The following is a 14,775-nucleotide window of genomic DNA, read 5'->3' on the forward strand; positions in this document are numbered from 1 at the left end:
GTGAAACCATCTCAATGTGTAGACAGTGGCCACGGTGAAGGCATGGAATAGCAGAGACAGTGGATAACAGTCATGCTGCCCCATACATGTTCTTCATTCTCTGATGGGTGTCTACCGGTATTTGTCCATTCCACATTGGTATTTGTCCTTTGGTAACCAAGAAAACAATAAGAGCACATTGGTCCTGTTTGGATGCATCTGGTAATAATGTCACCATAATTCACATTTCATCGTTTACTGCATGTCACAAATACGAGGGATGGAACTTTAATAGTGGCAACTATTTACTTACAACTCATAAAAAATAGATACGTGTTTCAAAGTTTAACTGACCTTCAAAGTAGTCACCAGCATTAAGTATAACCCATTGCCAGCGATGTGGAAGTCATAGGATACTCTTAGCAGTGCCAGCTGTGTTGACAGTTCGAGCAGTGCGGTCTATTGCCTGGCGTATTGGTAGCAGTTCTGAAGCGAATGCCGTGAAATGTTTCCTTCAGTTCAGAAACTGAGTTGAACTCATGAGGGCTTAAGTCAGGGGAGTGCAGCAAATGGTATAGCACATAGCAGCCCCATCAGTCAAACAAATAAGTAACAGTTTGCACTGTACGTGCTGCAAAATGATGGTCAGGTCCTGCAGAAAGTGTTATCATTTCTGTCTCTATGCTGTTCATTTTTGGAACAAAACCTACAACCAGCTTAGAGACAGAAGTGATGACACTTTCCACAGGACCTGACCATCATCTTGCAAGACAATGCTCAAGCATGTACAGTGCAAGCTGTTACTGATTTGTTTGACTGATCGGGCTGCTACGTGCTATACCACCTACTGCACTCACCTGAATTAAGCCCTCGTAAGTTCAACTCGATTTCTAAACTAAAGGAAACATTTCATGGCCTTCACCTCAGAACTGCTACAAATTCGTGGGGCAATAGCCCGCACTGCTCAAACTGTCAACACAGCTGGCGCTGCTAGGAGTATCCTACGACTTCCACATCACTGGCAATGGGTTATATGCAATGCTGGTAACTACTTTGGAGGCCAGTAAAACTTTGAAACACTTATCTATTTTGTATGAGCTATAAATAAATAGTTGCCACTATTAAAGTTTCAACACTCATACAAGAATGTCACACTAGTCCCTTTCCTATAAGTTAGTGCTTATATACCCACTTCAGAGTCGCACTATGTTGTATATACATTGCTGCAATGCCCTCAAATGGAAACTTTTTGATTGCCCTTTCTAGTAAACTGCAGGGGCATCAAACATAAAGGACCCAGAATTAAAACTGTTTACTAAAGGTAATAACGCCCACACAGTATTAGGAACAGAAAGTAATTCGAAAGGGAATAGTGATCAACTCCTAAATTCATATTAAAATATATCACGAGAGTATAGCAGATGCCAATCATGGAATGTATTTATTGCAGTAAGGAACTCTGTAACAACTAGTGAGTTTATTACAGATCCAAATGTGAAATGATTTAAGTGAACATAAGATCAAAGATGGATCAAACATGGTAGTAGACTGCCTCCCCCATGGTCTGAAGTGACAGAATATTTCAGAGAGAACTTGGAAAAGATTGTAAATTTCCTACTCTTGCTACTGTAATAGGGTGAGACTACAACTTTAGAATGGGAGAGTTATGCGATTTAAACTGGAGCCAGAGACAGGGATTTGTATGTGATTACTCTGAATGTCTTGTCTGAAAATTATTTCAAGAAGAGATAGACAATATATTCATGAGGGCAATGTCTTAGACCTCCTAGTAACCAACTGGCCCAAACATCTATTAATTAAAGTAGAGGAGCACTTCAGTGATCATAAGGGTATGATGGCACTGATGACTAATAATGTTGCAAGGTCAACCAATCTTACAAAAAAAAAAAAAAAAAAACCTACCAAGTTTTGGTCTTACATAAAGTTAGTAAGTGGACCAAAAATATTTACTCAGATGCTCAAAGATCATACTGGCACAAAAACAGAGGATGACAGAGAGATGACTGAAATACAAAATGTGTTCTTCTATAATTGTTTCAATGCAGATCATCATAATACTGTTACTCCTTTCAGTCATTACACAAACATCAGAATGATAGTTATACAGATAAGTGACTGCAGAATAGAAATTCAACTACAACGTGTCTGGAGTAGATGAAATACCTGACAGATTCTACAGAGGTTATGAAAATGAACTTGCTCCCTTCTAGCAGTATTTTATCGTAGATGACTGGAGCAACAAAGGGTACCTAAAATTGGAAAAAAAGTGCATGCTATTCCCACTTTCAGGAAGGGTTCCAGATAGATGCCTATAATTGTAGACCTTTATCAGGGATGTAAATCTGTTGTAGAACTATGGAAAAAGTTTTAGGCTCGTGCATTAATGATTTTTAAGGAGGACAAAAATATGCTCTATAACAATCAACATGTTTTCTTCTAACAGATATCATCCAAAACTCAGCTTGCATTATTTGTATGTGAGATCCAGAATCCCAAAGGTAAAGGAACCCAAGTTGATGACATTTTACTTGACTTCTTGAAAATATTCAATATAGTTCTGTGCTGTCATTTAGTGAACAAATCAAGAAGTTATGAAGTATCATATCAATCTCGTGACTGAATTCAGGACTTCTTTGCAAATAAAATCCATCGCGTCATTCTTAATAGAGCAAAACTGACAAACATAAGAATAATTTTAAGTATACTCCACTGTTCTTGTCTGTGGTGAATTTACACCAAAAGACTGTAGTGAAAGACAGGAGAAACTGCAGGGGACTGGTGTAAGAAATGGCAGTTGACATGGAGGACATAATTCTGCTTGACATCTTTACTCCACAAGCCACATTACAGTGAATGCAGCAGAGGATAATAATAACACCACTATCTTTTCCTCCCTTCCATGTTACATTGGCATCCATGTTCTGTAGGCAAATGGAACATGAAAAGACTGATTGTTGTTACACTTCTAAGGAGCAAACATGTTTCTGATTTTCTTGGCAAGGTCATATTACAAAATGTATTTGGGAGGAAGTAACATACCGCCCAAATCCTCTTGGAATGTATTCCCTAATAATTTCAACAGGAGACTTCTCCATTTCTTCCACTGATGGTTAGGGTCCTAAATGTAAATAAATGTAATGTAACATGCTGTTTATAAATAGGCAAAGAGACTCACTGCTGTTTGGTTACATCATCGAGGACAAATCATTGGAAACATCACTTCCTGTATCATACCCAGGAATAACAATCAATAGTGACCTAAAGTTGAATGCTCACATAACAAAAAATTGCAGAGAAAGCAGATGCTAAGCTGATATTCATTGAGACGATGTAGTTCATCCATCATAGAAATGACTTATGAAACACTTGTTCAACCAATTTTTGAATATTAATCATCAGTCTGGTACCCTTACCAAATTATATTAGTAAAAGAGATGGGGAAGATCCATCAAAGAGTGGCATATTTGCTCATGAAACCATAAAGTTGCCACATGAGCATTGTGGAGATGCTCAACAAACTCCAGTGACAGAGAAGAGTCTATTGAGGTTTACTGACAATCAATCTTCCTGAGCACCATTCACTACTGGAACATGGAAAGGAAGGAAAATATTGTGTTACCAGAAGTGCCCTATGACACACACTGTAAGGTGGCTTCCAGACTGTAGATGTCTTGAACAGAATGACGTACTCCATTCCAATCAACATCAATTAAAAAGACTTGGACCACAGAAACCCAAAGAGTATGCATTTATTTGTGGATTTTGAGCACTCAGCAGTGATTTTACTATGTGAAACCCAACATGCAATATTCTCAAATGACGTCCTATCATGCGGGGAATCAAACAAAGTGGCTATATAATATGGGTAGATAAAAAATCTATTAATCATGCAACAGCAGGAGAAAACACGTATAAATGATATGGAAATGTTCAATGTTTTGGAGCCACTGGCTCCTTCTTCTGACAGAAGGCTTGAAGGGAGAGGGACAGAGATGAAAAGATTGTGTCGATTTACAAATCAGAAAAATAAAATTAGAACTCAACTGCATCCTCATCCCATTTGGCAGCTAACTGAAAGTAATTTACTTACTATTGGCATCTAAAACTGTTGTTACAGCATTTCATATGCCCACAACATTGCTGCATCACACAAAAAACTGACAAAACTTTACACAAAAAAAGATAAAACCTGAAACGAACTTCATTAGTCCAGGTCAGGTAAAGCCTAGACAAAACCTTTCTAATATTTTATCCAAAGCATATTAAAGTAGCTTTTTAATTGATACATTAGTAGAATGTAAATTATTGTGGAATTTCCACTGGAAATACCAATTACAGCAATTTTTATTAAATACATGTGTTGAGACTTCTTACTGATATGTTAAGCAACTGCTTTTCTATAATACATTGTCACCCAAAAGTCCTTTGACTTTTGAAAATGCACTAATCACAGAATAATGTCCGTAGAGAAAATGAAATGATCGTGTGGAACTGATGGCCAGGAGGCCCAATCCAGGGAAGTTCAGCCGTTGAGTTGAAAATCTTATTTCAGTCAATGCTGCATTGGGCAACTTGTGTGTTGGTTATGATTTCAGTTGATGCTGCATTCGGCGACTTGCGTGTTGGTGATGATGAGATGATGACAGCACAACATCCAGTCCATGAGCAGAGAAAATCTCAAACCCAAGTGGTATTGAACCCAGGCCTGCTGCATGGCAGGCAAGCACGTTACGACTCAGATAAGCAGGCAGACATAGGCAGAGAGGAAAAACTTGACACACATGCCTGAAATGACATGGGGTTTTATTGAAACCAAAAATGAGTGCAAAAACCGGCCAACAGATGGCACTGGACAGCAATGTATCAGTGATGCTGTATGAGAATTTTGTATAAAATGAGCTGTAGCGAAAGAGTGAGTCAGATGGACCTGAAATCATTTAAAGATGACTTTACCAGCAATGGCACTTACGTGAAATTGTACGATCAGAATGGAGAATCCACTACTGCAGCTTTACGAACCACCTGCCAGAAGAAGGATAGTTGAACAGGTAAAGGTTCTATAATAAGTGTTGCTGTGAAAAAAAATTTCATGAAGTTCAAGAGCCAAGTGTTATTTAGATGATCAGCCCTGTATAGTGGGTGACCAAGTACTAGAACTACTGTAGCTCAGACAGTTCACAAAGAAATGCAGACGTTAGTGGGCTTATTTCCACATGGTAAAGTCAGCACTCCTAAAGTCATATGTCACACCAACACTCCACACACTACTGTTTGGAGAGGACTAAGCCATGTCCTCCCATGCTATACGTACAAAATCCAGTATAACTGGATTTTGTGACACTGAGAGAATTTGCGGCATGGGTTGTCTAAAGTGTTGTGGATCGACAAAGCCCATTTCACAACCCAAGGGTTTGTCAACACCCACAACTGCAGAACAATGGCTACAGAAATCCCAGACTTGCCGTGGAAATCCTGTTGCATGACAAGAAAGTCATGGTGTGGTGTGACTTTACCACATCAATTGTGATTGGACCATTTTTCATTAAGGCGAGAATGAGAACTGTTTTAAATACTTAAAATGGCGACGTTTTCCTTACTTGAACAGCGTGCAATCATTCGTTTTCTGAATTTGCGTGGTGTGAAACCAATTGAAATTCATCGACAGTTGAAGGAGACATGTGGTGATGGAGTTATGGATGTGTCGAAAGTGCATTCGTGGGTGTGACAGTTTAATGAAGGCAGAACATCGTGTGACAACAAACCGAAACAACCTCGGGCTCGCACAAGCCGGTCTGACGACATGATCGAGAAAGTGGAGAGAATTGTTTTGGGGGATCGCCAAATGACTGTTGAACAGATCGCCTCCAGAGTTGGCATTTCTGTGCACAAAATCCTGCATGACGACCTGAAAATGTGAAAAGTGTCATCCAGGTGGACGCCACGAATGCTGACGGATGACCACATGGCTGCCCGTGTGGCATGTTGCCAAGCAATGTTGACGCGCAACGACAGCATGAATGGGACTTTCTTTTCGTTGGTTGTGACAATGGATGAGACGTGGATGCCATTTTTCAATCCAGAAACAAAGCGCCAGTCAGCTCAATGGAAGCACACAGATTCACCGCCACCAAAAAAATTTCGGGTAACCGCCAGTGCTGAAAAAATGATGGTGTCCATGTTCTGGGACAGCGAGGGCGTAATCCTTACCCATTGCGTTCCAAAGGGCACTAAGGTAACAGGTGCATCCTACGAAAATGTTTTGAAGAACAAATTCCTTCCCGCACTGCAACAAAAACGTCCGGGAAGGGCTGCGCGTGTGCTGTTTCACCAAGACAACGCACCCGCACATCGAGCTAACGTTACGCAACAGTTTCTTCGTGATAACAACTTTGAAGTGATTCCTCATGCTCCCTACTCACCTGACCTGGCTCCTAGTGACTTTTGGCTTTTTCCAACAATGAAAGACACTCTCCGTGGCCGCATATTCACCAGCCGTGCTGCTATTGCCTCAGCGATTTTCCAGTGGTCAAAACAGACTCCTAAAGAAGCCTTCGCCGCTGCCATGGAAACATGGCGTCAGCGTTGTGAAAAATGTGTACATCTGCAGGGCGATTACGTCAATTTCAGGTGAGTAGTTAATTAGAAAAAAAATCGGAGGCCTTAGAACTTGAATGCACCTCGTACTGGTATCTTGTACAGTGCTGTTCACAACATTGTACTTGTCTACAGGTACAGTTGATGAATGATGATGGACAAGTTGAGTTATGTTATAAAGAATATTGCCTTTGCTAAAAAATGCTGATTATTGTTTTTCTATCATGTCTGTTGGTCATTTTGTGCTCTTTTTTGGTTTCAATAAAACTCATGTACTTTATGCATGTATATCAAATTTTAACTCTTTACCTACATTATTCCCTGAATTATTGACTTCAAATGTTAACTGACTTTTGGTCTCCCTGTATGTTATAGGCTACTTTATGTGGTCTACAGACCTATTCATCTAACCCTGCAGTCTGTTTCTCATTCATGAGTTAATAGTTTACTTTGGTGGTGCACGTGTTCACAGCACTATCGGAATCAAAGTTTCAAAATTCACACCAATGAAAATTTCCCGTAATTTTCTATATTTTGTATAACAAATTAAGTTGTTTAAATGAAACTTTCAAATTTAATGTCTTTAATTTCAGATGACATGTCAGTACAAACAGTCTGAAGGAGCAAGCAACTATCATAATTTTCCATATTATTTAATTTCTGTTTGCAGCAATTCTTGGGAAAAAGATGCGTATGTGGGAAAGGCGTCTGATGAAAGATTTCCATGTAGCACCAGTAACAGCTGAGGAGGAAATAGATCAGTTGATGGAACCACCACCTGAGACTGAAGACTCTTTGGCAAGATTCCGACGTATTGCAAAATTAGCTGTACTTAATTCATCTTCCCATAAATGGGGACAGGTTATTCAAGGAGTGTGCCAATCGTAAGTATGAGAAATCAGTCAAAATATTTTGTCATTCTTACATAGCACTATATTCCATAAAATTAATATTTCTAGCAAACAGTAGCTACTTCAGTGAACTCAAAAATAGCAGACGTGATTGTGACAATATCTGAAGTACTTAGGCAGTAATAACAATATATGACAAAGAAGATGACCAGCCTACATTTTATTTCTTCTTTATTTTGATTATCATGAATTATTTTGCTACTTGCATAGAAAAACTCAGTGATTGCTTTTGGAGACATATTTCCTAATACAATTGTATTAACTTCAACTGATTCAGCTACATTCTAGTGTCTTTCTTTTACTTCTGTTCGTGTTCATCTTAGAACCTTTTTCAAGACACTATCACTTCCATTCAACTGATCTTCCAAATCTTTTGCTATTTCTGACAAAATTACGTCATCGGCAAACCTTAAAGTTATTTCTTCCTCCGGAAATATAATCCCTTCTACATTTCTCTTTGGTTTCCTTTATTGCTTACTCAATGTACAGATTGAATAACATCAGGAAGAGGCTACAACCATGTCTCACTACATCTGCAACTACTGCTTCTCTTTTGTGTCCTTCACTTCTTATAACTGCAGTCTGGTTTCTGTACATGTTATGAAAAACTCTTTGGTATTTTATCCCTCCTATCTTCAGAATTTTGAAGAATTCATCTCAGACACTTTCACAAGAGTTCTCTAAATCTGTAAATGTAATTTTGCCTTTATTCAGGTTTATCTTCTAAGATAAGTCGTATGGTCAGTACTGCCTTGCATATTTCTACATTTCTCCAAAACCAAAACTTACCTTCCCTGAAATAGGCTTTTAGTAGTTTTTCAATTTTTCTGTAAATAATTTGAGTCAGTACTTTACAACTGTAATTTACTAAGCTTATAGACTGACAAAATTCACATCTGTCAGCACCTGCCTTCTTTGGAGTTGGAATTATTACATTCCTCTAAAAATCTGAGGGTATTTCGCCTGTTTCACATAGCAGATGGAATAGTTCTGTCAAGGCTTGCTCTCCCACAGATCACAATAATTCTGAAGGAATGACATCTACTCCAGGAGCCCTGTTTTGATTTAGGTTGTGATGGCACTCTCAGCATATCATATTTATTTTTGCTAATTGGACTTCATTAGCTGAGAGTCTGGCAATCTTTTCATTTAGACTGCACAATCAGCCATGGAACACGTGGTGAATTAACTGACAAATGTTACAAATGTTATTGACAAAGTAACTGATTTGTGTTCATTTGTTAATTCTCTTTTGCCCAATTACATGATGTCATATGAGTTGGAAGGAGAGGCTGGTTGAACTTATTCCTCAGTTTGTAATGCATGGGATATAAGTCACATGTCATCAAGTTTCCACTGTGGAAGGAGAAGAAGGTGAATTGGGTTAACAGGTATTTCTGCTTGCTGGAGATATCTGTAATTAAAGAAAATTCTTTCTGCTGTGACAGGAAAAACAAACAGTTTAACACTGCATTTATTTTTTTATTTTATTAAAACCTTAGTGTCCTACAGGATGAAGTCAATGAACTAGAAGTAGGTACTAAATCTACTATATCATGTTTCTCAGAATAACATCTTCTAACTTAAGTGATCGTAAGACTTACTCTCGTGATATTCTTTGTGGATGTGAGAAGTTAACCATGTATGCCGGATACAGCATTCCCTTCAGAGAGATGGATGTTTCAAAATTTTGTTGTGAGTGAGTGGTAGGTGCTGTGAAAAGATGTTTGAATTTATTGGAAACAAATCTTAAAAGGAAACTGATTTACAGAGCTCTCATTCTAACTTTATGAGCTTCCCAAGCACATCTGAAGCTATGTCAACTACTACTAAAAATCCTCGCACTTTACTATGTGGTGACTTTATAATGAATTTGACAGAAAAGAAACAAGAGAGACATCTATTTTAATCATTTAATTTACTTTCAGTTGTGTTTCATTTAATAAGATACAGGGAAGCAAACAACACATATTCATTTACATCCCTGTAGTTGACAGAATTAATTCGGAAGCTGTTACCTCTGGTCTGTTGTATCATCAGACATTAATAACAATGCGGGGAGCTATAAAGATAGGAATGTGGTGCACATGGATGTGTAATAATTTTAATCACTAACCCCTTGCAGAAGGATCATTTATTGAAAACTGGACTATTAATGGTAGCTGGATTACAATACAAACAGCACAGATGTTAATACAATGCATGAATCACATTTTATGAAAGCACTAACACACATAAAACACAATTCCAGTAGTGACAGCCATGTGGGCAGCACAAGACATCAGAATCTCATTTGAAGGTCAGAAGGAATTGAATCAAAGCTTACAGACAATCATGGGCCGTTAACAATAGCTCATTACAGGAAATAATGTAGACCTTTCAAGGCTGTTTCCCAGGTCGATAACAGAGTGTTAGGTACACACGCAGCTTTTTTAGATTATGTGACTCTCCATCCAGTCCAAATATTAATAGCTGTACCAAACACCAATTTATTTATGTAATCCGTAAAACAAAGGCTTCCAGAGATGAAATGGTGCACCACTAATGATTAACTGCTTAAGTATTCAGTACAAAGTCCCATAGTTTGAACCAATACTAATTAACAATTGAGCTCACATAATACTAGATACAGAAAGATCACCAAAACCTGTAATAGACAACAGTTAGATTTTTTAAGTAAAAGTAACAGTTTATCAATAGAATAGGCTAATTGGAAATGGATGTGGAGTATTCATAGCGCTAGACTCGAAACTCAAGACCCACAATATGATCACCAGACTGACTTTCAAATGTAACCAAAAAATTTACAAGCTTTAGAATCTCAGTTCATTAATATTTATCTCTTCCAATCATTCTATCAACACTGGATGAAATTTTTAAAATCCAGTAATTAATTGGAATAACCACAATTCTACAACTGGTGTGAATGACAAGCCATACTGCAAAAGAACACTAAATGCACTATCTGAACAGGTAATTTCAAAGCCCTCTTCCTGGCAGTAATAACAATAAATCTAATCTGAACTAACCAGCCCGACATCTTTGACGATGTCTTCATTAAAACTGCTACAAGTGACCATGAGGCAGTTGTAACAACAATGATTACCAAAGTAAAACATGCAACTAAAACATAGAAAGCTTTACATGTGGTGTGTGTGTGTGTGTGTGTGTGTGTGTGTGTGTGTGTGTGTGTGTGTGTGTGTACAGAGATGTTAAATACAAGATGTTTGGCTATCAAAAAGTCAATGCATGAAGTCTTTAACAACCATTATAGCAGAACCAGCACCTCTCACAAAAATTGTACGAATTCTCCTAATACTGTAAGGCTGTTAGTGGTAGCAAATTAGTGCCCAGATACTCATGTGTGACACAAGAACTGAAACTGAGGGCAGCAAATAAAGTGCAGAAGTGCTGAACTCTGTTTTCCAATGTCTCGTTATGGAGGATGATCCAGAAGTACTGTCCCAGTGCCATTACTGAATCATTGCAAAACTGAATGATACTTGTCTGTATTAGTGTCAGAGACGCTGTAAAAGAGCAGAAATTGCTTAGCCCTAGGAAGTAATGAAATATGTCAAGAGTCAATTAGGATTTGCAACTGGGCTGCCCATTTCTGAACCATAAATTTTCATACAGAAATAGTAATAACAACGATAATATTACATAGAGCTCTCAAACAAGAAACTGTTCAGTGGTTGGAAGAAAGTACAGATCACACTTGTCCGTAAGGGTAGCATAATGGATCAACAAAATCTACTGTCCAATATTACTGACATTCAACTATTGTAGAAACATAATGAGGTACCTTAAACACAGTCACCTCCTCCACACCAACCAGCATGGACTCAGTAAATACTGATCATGTGAAATCCATGGATCAAAGCAACCACATGGATGCAGTATTTCTTACTTCCAAAAAGCATTTGCCTCAGTAACACACCAATACTTTTTATCAAAAGTACTATTATATGGGGTATGAAGTATAATTTGTTACTAGATTGAAGATTTCTCGATTGGGAGGACATGGCAGACAAAAATTATTGGGGTGAATAATTTTTGTCAGATTTTCAACACAATAAACAAAGAGAATTTTATGCTTCCCACAAGCCAATTGAAATTATATGCACAGACCTCACAATATATGATGATGAAAACTTATAATAAATCAACAGGCATATAAATCAAAACATACGTAATATGAAGCTAGATACTATAAAAATAAGGTTGCAACAGATTATGTAGGAGACAAACTACTATTCAGTAGATTTAATGAAGGATGAAATTATGATTTGAGCAAGGGGTACCTTGGTACATTAAAAAAAAACTATATCATAATTAAGATATTGTTTGAATATAATAGAGGGAAACATTCCACGTGGGAAAAATATATCTAAAAACAAAGATATTGTGACTTACCGAACGAAAGTGCTGGCAGGTCGATAGACACACAAACAAACACAAACATACACACAAAATGTGTTTGTGTTTGTTAGTGTGTCTATCGACCTGCCAGCACTTTCGTTCGGTAAGTCACATCATCTTTGTTTTTAGATATATTAAGATATTGTTTTTTAGAATCAGTTGCTCTGTGTATACGGTGAAGTTTTTTGCAAATTTTTTGATGTGCCTCCTGTATCGGAATCAAATGATTTAGACTACCCACATCTATATCTGCATCTATACTCAGCAAGCCACTGTGAAGTGCATGGCACTGGGTATGTCCATTTGTAAGAGTTATTAGGGTTTCTTCCAGTTCCATTCACATATGAAGTGCAGGAAGAATGATTTTCTGAATGTCTCTGTGAGCGCTGTAATTATTCTTATCTTATCCTTATGATCCCTGTGACAACAATATGTAGTTGGTTGTAGTGTATTCCTAGAGTGTGATTATGAACATTACAAGACTATCAAATAACAATTTACAAAAAAATCATGGATGAAGAGTCACTGGCAGGTGTACAAATAACTTCGGGCATGCTCCAAGTAATCATTTTTGTTCCCTTGTCGTCATGTAGTACATTAATGAAATGTCAGCCACTATTCATAGTAACCACAAACTTTTCCCTTATGATACAGTTATCTATAATGAAGTACTATCTAAAATGTGGCACAAATATCCACCCAGAACTTCACAAAAATTTCAAAGTGGTGCAAATATCAGCACTTCACAAAACACACAAATGCAGTAGCTTATGAATACAATGTCAGTGAGTCACAAATGGAGTCAGTCAACTCACACAAATAACTGGTGAAGCAATTTGTGGGGACATACAATAGAATGTTTGCATAAGTTCAATAGTGAGTGAAGCCACTGGCGGACACCAGTGCACTGATAGGAAACTGGGAAAATGCACTAAGTTTACAAAGGAAATGCAATCCATCTGAGTGAGGAACCTATACCAAACACAACAGATAATACAGAATGTATGCAAAGAAGGGCAGCAGGAATGGACACAAATTTGTTTGGTTCACATGGACTGTCACAGAACTGCTGAAATACTTTAATTACTACGCAAAGATAGACTTAATATATGCTGTGAAAGCTAACTTATGGAGTTTCAATAGCTGATATAAGTGAGAAATATAGGAATATACCACATCCTGTTAGGGACCATAAGAGATATTTAAGCAATTTTTGTCTCCATACTGAAATGGACTACAAAGAAACCATAATGCACAGCGCAATGCGAGGTATCCTGTGCCACACATTTCACAGTGATTGCAGTTGCAGATGATGGACATAGATGTTGATATTGAACATTATACAATGTTGTCACCAAGACCCATAGTATCTGAAGATGTCTCCTACAGCAAGATATGAAAATCATGACAGAAAAACATGTCTGAGACTATCATCAAAAACAACATTAACATACGCATGAAGTAAGTAAGTAATGGCTGTTAAAAGCCCTCGTTGTTTGGTCATTAAAAAGCATGGATACTTGTTTACCTAATCTAGACATCCTGACTCTAGGTTGCCTTGGTTTTCGCAAATCATTTCACACGAATGTTAGGATAACTATACTGACAGACCATAAATGACACCTTCTGCTTTTCTGGTCCATTATTATTATTATTATTATTATTATTATTATTATTATATTAGAGAAGATGCCAACTTAATTTGCACTTTTGTTTTTAATTTAATCTACAACAACTATGTTCCTTCAGAACACTTGGCATATACCACTCGATAATTTCCTGGGGGCAGAAACCAAACATAGTTAAAAATAAGAAGAAAGCCACAAATAGTACTTACATTTTCTTCGAAACTATTCCTGCAGCTGCAACAGTCTATGTCAATACACAAAGGCACTGTTGCCAGATCTTGGTTACCTACTTGCTCAGTCAGACTCCAGTAACAACAGACAAATGCAGATATGTATGTAAGAGTGCCGTGTGTGTTCACTGGCTGTGAATGACTTTGTCCAAAACTATGGAAATTTTGATCATTTCTTTGTGTCTTTCTACTTCTCAGAATTATATTTTGTGAGTAGTGAGTGACCTATGCTCATGCATACATTACATTCTTTCAAATAATGTATAATTTAATACATCATTGTGATGAATATTCGCTTTTGTTACTTTTTTTAAGTTTTGGATGTGTTATTGCTCTATTTTCTAAAGCCGTATTTGTTAATATACTGTCTAGAGTATTTACTTTACTGTTTTATTTACACTACTGTTGACTGTTTGTGCAACTTTGAGTATCTGCCCAATTTTAAAGGTAATTCAAGTCCGACTAATAATGGATTCAGGCAAAATGCAATTTAAACATGGTACATTTCCACAAAAAGCAAAGGTACGCAGTCTAAATTCCCATGGTTGGTGAACACAATGAAATTTGCTGCTCACTATCCACTCCCCTCCCCACATTCACCTTAGTGCTCAATCAAGTTGTCCCTCCTCCCAATCCCACCCAACCCTTCTAAATTCTTCAAATTAAATCTGCAAATGACCAGTGACTTCAACTACTGATGTTTTACATGTAAATGTGAGATGACCCCTGTATTAATCTATTACACAACAATAAAAATATTGACCTCAGCAGCAATAGATCAGTTTGCAAATACAATGCAATACAATACAATACAATACAATTGGGTAAATACAGTATTATGGTGACAACAATGAGTAGATTTTGAAGTGGAGGAAGAGCAGTGCAGGACAATCTTACACATTATACACATTATGTCCCAGTGTCGTTACGACTGTAGCTATAAAAAATAAGAAGTCGTGTATTAAGTTCACAAAAGCACTGTATTTATTC

General features: G+C 37.4%; 1 protein-coding gene across 1 annotated transcript in view; it reads left to right on the forward strand.

Moving 5' to 3' along the window:
• Positions 1–14,775, forward strand: part of LOC126199303 (transient-receptor-potential-like protein) — a 212,081-nt gene that overhangs the window by 128,141 nt on the left and 69,165 nt on the right. Inside the window, exon 16 of the mRNA XM_049936138.1 lies at positions 7,265–7,478. Coding sequence (XP_049792095.1) covers positions 7,265–7,478 — 214 coding nt within the window. The remainder of the gene's footprint in view (positions 1–7,264; positions 7,479–14,775) is intronic.

Source organism: Schistocerca nitens, chromosome 8, assembly GCF_023898315.1.
Source record: "Schistocerca nitens isolate TAMUIC-IGC-003100 chromosome 8, iqSchNite1.1, whole genome shotgun sequence".
Taxonomy (NCBI): domain Eukaryota; kingdom Metazoa; phylum Arthropoda; class Insecta; order Orthoptera; family Acrididae; genus Schistocerca; species Schistocerca nitens.